This window comes from Cucurbita maxima, unplaced genomic scaffold (genome assembly GCF_002738345.1).
Source record: "Cucurbita maxima cultivar Rimu unplaced genomic scaffold, Cmax_1.0 Cma_Scf00058, whole genome shotgun sequence".
In the NCBI taxonomy this organism is placed as follows: Eukaryota; Viridiplantae; Streptophyta; class Magnoliopsida; order Cucurbitales; family Cucurbitaceae; genus Cucurbita; species Cucurbita maxima.
The window spans coordinates 125,774-135,531 of NW_019272074.1; the positions used below are offsets into that span (position 1 = coordinate 125,774).

Below are 9,758 nucleotides of genomic sequence, written 5' to 3' on the forward strand. Positions count from 1 at the left end.
TTTTTTTTTTTTTTTTTTTTTTTTTTTTTTTGCTTCGTGTTCTTTTATCAGATGAGACAAATGGTGACAAATCCTTTAGAGAAAACAGCACAACTGGTCAAAATTACCTTCCCTTCTTCAACTGATCAGAGATTGAATTAAAAGCATACTTCCACCAGGAACGAGGATCAGTTTTCACGGAAACATGAGGCCGAAAATGAGCGTACTTTAATCGTTGATTGAATGCAGAAAAATTATCAACTAATTTTAGGATATCTCTGTACCCATTCTGCAAAAAGAAATATAAAAAGATCATTCAGAAAGACGTTTTCTGGTTTAAATTTTTTTCTTTTGACTACTCTCTAGGCTTCCACATTAAAATACTTTCAGAATGATCCCCTTTCATATCAACAAAAATCCTATTTTGAGTTGGGATTGCTAATTCAGATAACTGCATCGAAGGATTTCATTAATTCTTCCAATAAAATTTGTTTCTAACGCAAAATTACAGTTTAGGGAGTTTCAGATGTAAATTTTTATATATAATAACCTTTGACAAACAGAGTGTCACGTCATCCAAATATACTGATGCTTTCTGTAGAGGTTCACGGCTATCAGCATGATCATTTTCCCGCAGCTTTGTATACCTTGCATATCCAGACACCGGTTGCAAGATGTAGCTGTGTTTTTTGTCAAAACCTTCAGCTGGTTTCCCATTCTTGGTACCAAAGCGAAATACCTAAAAGGAATAGGGTATCAGAAACACAATACTAATTTTCCAAGTTAAAAGACACCAACACTTGGGAGGAAGAGCAAAAGTGGAGTACTTTGTCCCATTCTGATGGAAGCAAATCCTCCCACGGTTTATCCATATACCAAGGAGATATATCACAATCAAGATAAACTGCTAACTGGTTGAGTTCAACAAACTGTTAACAAGAAACAAAACATGAGCAACAAGCTGAAATTAGGAAAAATGGCAACAAAAAGTAGGAGATACAAGAATTGAAAAGAAAAAACAATTAAACTAATTCAATATGCAACTTGCCTTTCTGGGGCTGAACTTTGGTACAACTTACCTTTCATAGTGTTGTGCACCATACCATTCTATATGACCATGAACCCCAGGCCATTCTTGTATTATGAACCTTATTTAGTTAAATCATTGCAAGCACCAACAGAAAAATACAATATAGTGAGAACTTTAGAGACAAGCAAATTAATGCATGGAAAATGATGCAACCAAGCATCAAATGAGACAAATCTCCAATGACCCTCCAAAGAGTGTTTATTATTCATCAAAAAATAAAAAACACTTCTCTCCTCCTGTGCACTCTCCCCTCTTCTCCATTACCGAAAAAACCCTAACCCTCTCCATCAACCCCTACCCCCGTCGTCCTCATCTGCCGTGGATTTGTCGATCATTGTCACTAACCGAGAAACTTCTTTGTTCCCATCCTTCTGGCTAATCACCCATTTACCTTTGCTTCTCCTCTTCTTCCTCTCAACTCACATTCACGGCCTTTCTTCCTCTACCAATCATCGTTCATCAGCCCGTGTCCTTTTCTCCTGCACCAACAAATCTATGTTTGTGTTTCTCTAGTCGCGTCCTCTCATCCCACACTCATGGTCTTCTGTCGTCTATCAGATCATGTTGTCTATCATTAGTCAAGTTCACTACCCATCATCATCGTCTATCGCTATTTGGTTCTCAACATCCATTTTTTCATTTTGTTCTTTTTTTCAATGGATCGAAGTAGTTGTATTGATGAGTTATCATTGCATTTTGTTTGAAAACGAGTATTTTTTATTGAAGATATAGATTTTAAATCGTTTGTTCATTTTTAATTTTCTCAGCCATGATGGCTAAAAAATCCATGGTTGAAATGGTGGTTTGGCCCACATTTCAGTTTTTTCTCCAAGTAAGATAGAGATGAGTTTGGACCAGAATTCAAAAATGTTGGTTTTCTTCCCTATCAGTTACTTATTGTATTGTGTTGCCAATTTTTGGTGGTAGGAAGGTGATTGGTGTTCCTAATGGATTTTTAAAACGTGGTTGACTTAATTACCTTTGAAGTGCAGCCATAATTCCTCCTATGTGGACATTGTGAAATCATATATCCAGCCTTCTCTATCAATTGGAGATCGGTTTTTCCCTAAGAATCCATCTCCAAATCCCGTTAAATGGGAGGTTTGGGAGGTTTTTGTTAACTTACCTTTCATAGTGTTGTAATAAAAGATAAAGAAGTTGGTGAATTAAATGGGAGGGTTTTGTTAGTAGATCTTTGTTTGAATATTCATGATGATTGAAAAAGTATGCCAAGTCCAGTTTTTAACAACAAACAACTTTTCATTGATATATGAAAAGGAAAAAAAATATTCTAAGAATACAAGTTTCCAAAACAAATAAAGACCATACAATCAAAAAGAATGAGGCCCAAAAAACTTCCATCAAAACTTCAAAGAATATTTTGTTTACAACCCATCAAAACTTCAATCAAACTTCCAAATAATTCGCAATCCATAAATCTGATCTTGAGGATCGTGGGTTCTTGAAGAAGCAAAATATCCAACCTGAAAGTCTTCAATCAATTACTCCAGTTTGTGTACTTTCCATAAATCCTCACCAAAACCATCAATAAAAATAAATAGAAATCCTCCAGCTTGGTTAAAACACATTTGAGAAGAATCTCAAATTGCATCTAATTCAGATTGTAATAGCACATCTTCCTGTTCTTTCCCTTTGGTAATTCTACCATTTCAGCAAGGAGTTACCCAAGCAAGGGAAAAAAATTATCTTCATCATTGAAATATTCATCAAATTCATGAAAAAATTGTTCCTCCATGGTCTTCGATGTTCTTCGTTGTTGTTTGAACCCTCTCCTCATAAGAATAATCAATAAATCCATCAAAGAGTAGTTCTTCCATGGATTTTGTTATAGCCTGAAAAGCTTTTTTTTAAAAAAATCATTGAAACATTTTTCTTGCCCATTCAACCCATTTCGAGGACAGCAACAATTTCTCTCCCATCAATATTCTTGTTAATCTGCAAATTTTCTTCATATTCTGAAGCTTTCTAATTCTCAACTGATGACCAATATGAGCTCGAGGTATCCTTTGTAGCGCACAAAACTTCTTTGTAGATTACCTTGGTTAAATGTGTAGGGTGTGTTACTTTTTCTTCATAATTCTCAAAATCGACAGATTCTTGGTACATCTAGGGGTAATTGCAAGGAACAACTTCTTTAATCATCGTCCCATGATATTTTGACCCCCTGTGAATATTTTCTTGAATACATGCTTCAATTTCATGCAAACTTGAAAGTGTGGGAAAAATTCATTACTTTTTCAAACCAAACAGTCCAATTTTTGCTTCAAGGGGGTTTCCACTATCCTGTCCATTGTTTTTGCATGTAATTCCTTTGACTTGGGTTCCAACTGGCTGGTTAATTATGTTCAGGAAGATTTTTTGTGCCTCAACTGTCTGAGTTGCATGCCCTTTCAAATTCCAGCAGGCAACACCCAGCACTTCTTTTTTTCCATTTGTTCTTCCTTCTTCCGTTCAGCATACCCACTCTTTCTTGATTCATTTTCTTGGATTTCTTTTCACCGACTTACGGAAGTATTTATTTAATTGAATTTCTATTTCATCAATTCTTACAATTTCCTTCTTCAATATCCTCTAATCAGAACTTGTTTTGTAGCTTCAATGGGTTATAGCGTTCTAGGGTCATCTTGTGGACAAAATCATAATCCTATTCTTCCGTATGCACCTATTAACTAGGCCATTTACCTCTAAATCCAAGTTGCAGACTCGAGCACCGTAAGGGGCTTGGAATTATGGTGCCAAAAAACTAAAAATATTTTCTTCAACGGAATCTAGATTAGAAGTATTATCCTCAGTAATTGGAGGAATTGAAGAATTGTGGATAAGCTACAACAAAACAATTTTTCACATCCAGAACACTTAAAAATTTAGAGAACTCAAGCACCCTAAGGGAGTCACCTAAAGGGGTCACATTAGCGATTGCAATAGGAAGTTCTAAGTTTTCCTATGAAGCATACAAAAAATATGGTGATTGAACTAATAAATCATCAAAAGGTGGTGAATAACTATGTTGAGGAGACTTTTCATCTTCAATTACCGAGCCAATTCGAGTAATGTCCTACAGATTCAAAAAATATTTTAGATCTAAAGTGATATCATATGACATTAGATGGAAGGAATATCAATTGAAGTGATATCCCAAATTGAAGGAAAAACTTTCCCTTCTTGGATCAATAGCTTCAATTGAGACAAGAATGAAACAACAAATGTTCTTTTGAACTTCAATATAAGTTGACCTACAATCCAACAAATTAGGGTCTTAGATGAAATACGAATTAAATCACCAAAGTAATGACCTACTGCGCATATTTTAATAGTGAGAGGTAAGTTCATGATTTTAGTCCAATCTACATAGCCATTGATGAATTCTGGTTTACTACGCTTGCTCATGTCCCATTTTTCATACTAGTTACTTTCCCTCCATCAAATATTAGCTATACAACACAATTGACAATTGCTCCTGGAGGAGGAGTTTAAATCCATATCTTTGATAATAACTCTCTTCTAACAGCAACTACTACGTTCTAATGAAAACCAAAAGCAAACAAGCTGATGGATGAACAAAATTCATAACAGAAGGGCAACAAAGGGCAACCAACGTATTGCTAGCTTATGAAACAAACTGACAAGAGGCACACAAAAAGGCGTCCAAACGGCAAAAAATGGCAGAAAGTGACTATAAAGAGCAATTGATTAACAGCCAAGAGAGGAGACTAGCGCAAAAGTCATATAGACCAATAAAGTGGACAGAAAAAGAACTGGCTAATGGCAAGATAGAGGACAACAAGCGACAAGTAAAGAGATAACGATGTACAACAGTCCCAAGCAATGACAGCTAATGGGAAAGAATTAGGGTTTTATGGAGAGAGGGAGGAGAAAGGTCTCTCCATCTCTTTTAAGATGGTGAGGACTTCGAATGAAATTGTATTGACAGTTAGAAAGACAATTACAAGTTTCCTAAACCACCCAAGAGGTCTAAACTCTCCAACAAAACGATTTCTAGGAATTTCCTATGCACAACATTTATGACCACATTTTCACTACAAACTTTTTTTCTAATAATTCAAAATGGGATTGACATTAGGAAGGACAATTGCAAGTTTCCTAAACAATCCAAGAGGCCTAAGCTCTCCAACAAAATATTTCTAGAAACTTCTTAGTCACTCCATTTGTAACCACATTTCACCACAAATTCCTTCCAAATCTTCAGTGGTCTAAATTCTTTCGAACATTAGTTCCATAAACAGTCGCTCCTTACTCTTAAGTGTCATATTGATAACCATATTTCACTAACTCAACTTCTTTCTAATGATAAATATGGCCCCGTAATATCTGGTGTAGCCCATGAAGATAAAAGGAGGATTCACACCAAGATTAACTCCTGTCTTTATTATAAATCAAAAAAGTCGTAAAGAATACACGAGAGGGATTCTCATTAATAGAGAATTAAAAGAAATCTAAAACCCACATGAAAACTAAAAGGATTAACAATGACTTACATCTCTAAAATTTCTCGATTCATATGCCTAAAGCATGAGTGAGAAGTTTGTATGTCATGTGTCTCAAGTGTAGTAAATAAAGGGTAGCAACGGGAAGAAAGCAATTTAGTGGTTACTTTAATTGAAATTGGCTCAAAAGGAGACATCTAAGTTCATCAATTATCTAAAGATTATCATACTTAGTATTATCACCCAAAAAACAAGGACTCACACTTACCATATTTTCCAATCGAATAGTTCTAAATGATTGAAGATTATCTTAATGCCAAATTCCTTTCAGCTTCATGGGATTACATAAAGATTTTATCTCTGAAGGAAATTTTCTTGTTTTATTTATTTTATGTTTATTATTATTGCAAGAACCAAGCTTTAATTGAGAAGAATAAAGGAAATACAAAGAATTCAGAAAAACAAGATCAACAAAAAAGGGAGTCCAAAGACTATTCCAAAAAATCAAACCTAGGTCAAATTACAAAAATACAAAAAGACCCTGTGACCAACACCATAAAAGCATTAAACTTCACCACCTCTCGAATTTCATCACACAACCTCTTCACCCTGCAGAAAACTTAAGGAGCCGCTGAATTACTGTTTTTGCTTGTTTGGTTTTGGCAGTTTGGGCGCAGATTTATCATTTTATCTTTTTTGTTTGGTTTCTTAAGCATGTTGAGCATGTGGGTTAGTTGCCGTCTTAATCAGTTTAAAGTTGGTTTTCTCTTTTTGTGGCTGCTGTTTTGACCAAAGGTTTCTTCTCTGAACATTTTGTATCTCTTCATCTGTCAATGAAAAAGCTATTTCTTGGTTCAGAAAAGAAGAATGCTATTGTTTAACTTTTCACTTACCAACTAAAAGCCCGTTTTCCTACAGAAAAATAAAAATAAGAGTAGAAATAAACAGTTAACAACTATAAAGGTTTGCAAGTTGAACGCTCCAGCCTTAGCATACTGTGTGTCATTAAAGTTTTTTCAAAAAGCCTGCACATAATTGGATCTTTTCCAATAGTAACACTGAGATCGCATTTCATGTCCAATACAAAGAGAAGGGGACAAGGACAAAAAAAAAATGAAATGTCTAAGAACCAAACCTTACGAATACGATCAAGTGCACCACCAGTTATAAAAGTCTCCTTCCAATCATCATCTACGGTAACAGCAGAAAGTTTTTCTAAGCTTACACCAGCTGCAAATGGATGTCCAGGATTGCTGCAAATGGAAACTTATGCTATTAAATAAATCAATCAAGCACATGAAGTAGAGACATTCTTTTTTACCTTTCAATATCCTCGTATCTGACATGGATGTTTGATATCGAAAGCTTCAAATTTCCGATTATTGTGCTGATCAGTGATCCCAACCACGAATTATTCTTTAGAGAAAAGAAAAAAAGAAGGGGGAAAGGAAATTAAAGCCATGCAAATAAAAAAATATATCACATATACTTGACATCAATTTTGAGGAAGAAAAACAGGAATTCCGGAGTTCAGGGCCTTCAGGCTCCAAAATATCAGGATGTAGTCAAAAAAACATGGTAAGATGTAAACAAATTCTAGGACTTGAAATTCAGTAGAAACCTAAAAGGATAACAAAGATATAGAATGAAGCGAATTAAGCCTTTAGCTTGCCCCAATAGCTTTGTCTCATCTCAAGAAGCATGCTCATTGAAATGATTTCCTAGTGTTGACGAAGTTTTTTTTTTGATAAAATCTTTGATGATAGACATAAGGGAAAGGTAGAAGTAAGAAACCTCACACGAGCAATATGGAAAGGAGAACTACTATGGAAAACGGTGCATAAAGTCATTAGTACAAGTAAAAACCTACAAAAAAAAATGTCCTACATGACTCGACTTCCAAATGAGTGCCTATTGTGCAAGAAAAACAACAAATCATAAAACCCTATATTTATACAATGCACATATACATATCAAGTCCAGACAAAGATTCCCAATATCTTCAAATGGAATTTCACTTTTCCAGGGAGGTAAAAGAGGAGTTACTGAAATTGGCTTTAACATCTCACCCCTTCAAAAATGCAAAAGCTAATCTCATTATGGCTTACTATTAGAATCTATGGAAAGATGGGAATCAAAAGGTATTCACGAAGAAGACACCTACTTATACTAGGTACTTCGAAAATGTTGTTTACCACGTCATTTCTTGGTATAAATTTTCTAATACTTTCGGAGTCTTGTTATTATGAAAATGAGATGTTAGTGGGAGTTAAAAACTAGAAAGAAAGAGAGAGAGTTGTGACTTCCGAAGCCGCCATCTTGGTGCCTCCGTCGCTGCCTCCCTACAAAGTAGCGACTTCCAGAAGCGAAGAGTCGCGACTTTCGGAAGACAGAGTTGCGACTTTTGGCGCTGTGCCAAGGTGGGGAAGACGTAGAAGACCATAATGACAACCGCCCCTCCAATCCCTCACTTGCACAGCCGGCGAGCCACTCCTCCGACCAAAGAAGACCACGACGACAGCCGCTCCAGTGCCAGTAAACGTGTACAGCCGCTCCGACAACGACGACGACGCTTGCCCAACCCACGACGACAGCCACCAATAAAAAGCCTTGGAATCTATCTCTGAAGATTTCCTCCTCGGCTTTTCAAAAAGCAGCTAGGTTGCTGTTTTTGCCTGATTGTACCTCCGACAGCAAGGATTTTGCATCAACCAGCCAGGATTTCATTTGGACATTAACCTTTGACCCATCAACCAGCAAGGATTTCAAATCCATTTGACTGTAACCTTTGACCCATGGCATCACACCAAATGCTTCAGAGATACTTCAGAGATGCAAAACTGTCATTGATAGGAAGACCTATACAATTGAGTAAGATAACAGATACAGGGAACAAGAATCAAGTTATTACAAATCACCCGAGACAGCTTTTTTCCTATCATTGAAATGGGACTCTTTCCAATGGCTGAAAACATCTTATTAAGCACTACTATTGGCTCCATTAAACCAAAAATTCTTCAAGGAGAAACGTTTTCTGAAACAGACCATTTGGATAAAAAAAAAAAACTCACAAATAAGAAGAGTACTACGGCTGAAATCTCATTGTTTCATGAAAATGGAGATCTTAACGAACTGTTTGTCCCAGTGGGCGAAGAACAAAATGGTTGGATAGCTTTTTTCAATTTTATTGGAATAGTTGTCCACTAAAAAAACCCAGACCATCAACTAAACTCAATATCTCAGAGTAGAAGACAAGACCACAGACATATCCATCGAACTACACAACCTTTGCCTGTTACTAAAAAGTTGCCACAAATGCCAGAAAATAGAAAAATAGATGCAGAAATACGTCTTTCGATTCTAAACAAAAAAGCAAAGACGATCAACAACGAGTTTCCCCTCTCCTCCATTCATACTGTATGGGATACGATGGTAACTGTCACTCAGAAACATTTTCACGATGACTGGTTTATGATAATCAGGAACATCCAATGCATACTCAATGGCTTTTTCCAACTAAAACCCTACACTGTGAAACTAGAACCATGGTCAAATGAAAAGACCCTGAATGACCCAATAGTTCTCTCTTATGGAGGTTGGATTAAAATAAAAAATCTGTCTCTTAATTGTTTGGACATTGAAACTTTGAAACACATAGGAGACGCCTTTGGAGGTTTTGTTGAGATTGCTAAAAAAACCTCATCGAGAGTGGACCTCATGGAAGCCACCATTTGTATCGAGAAAAACACATGGGGTTTCATACCAGCAGAAGTCCCAATATCATCATCTTCCAAGATTCCACTTATGGTCAATATAGACCCTTGCTTTAATGGAGAATCGTTTGTTGATGTTATGATTGGCTACGAGGGCACTAAACAAGCATGGAAAGTTTTGGTCCTTCAGAGGATACCGAGTTTATTACAGATATTTCTTGCAGCATTCATGGACCACACCGTTGGTCAAACCACCAAGAAACAACACCTAAAGGGGCCTCTAAAGTACAGCAAGACTCAACACCAAACTTACACTCAACAGAGTGTATGGTCATACCACAAAGGCCCAAAAAGGTAATGACCATACCCATCTGCCATGGACAACCCCGTACCCTCCAAGCCAACTCGTATAAAAAAAAAAGGCCAATCCCCCAACTAAACCATACTCCTCCACCCTCCCCATCTGCCATGCCCCATAAACCCATGGACCCCCCCCCCCCCCCCCCCCCC

The 9,758-nt window shown here is 36.6% G+C and overlaps 1 protein-coding gene across 1 annotated transcript in view; it reads right to left on the bottom strand.

Moving 5' to 3' along the window:
* Nucleotides 1-9,758, bottom strand: part of LOC111471811 — a 72,948-nt gene that overhangs the window by 53,786 nt on the left and 9,404 nt on the right. The window contains exons 5-9 of the mRNA XM_023117486.1: nucleotides 6,857-6,951; nucleotides 6,671-6,788; nucleotides 807-908; nucleotides 530-718; nucleotides 108-268 (exon numbers count right to left, since the gene is read on the bottom strand). Of these exons, the coding sequence (XP_022973254.1) occupies nucleotides 108-268; nucleotides 530-718; nucleotides 807-908; nucleotides 6,671-6,788; nucleotides 6,857-6,951 (665 nt within the window). The remainder of the gene's footprint in view (nucleotides 1-107; nucleotides 269-529; nucleotides 719-806; nucleotides 909-6,670; nucleotides 6,789-6,856; nucleotides 6,952-9,758) is intronic.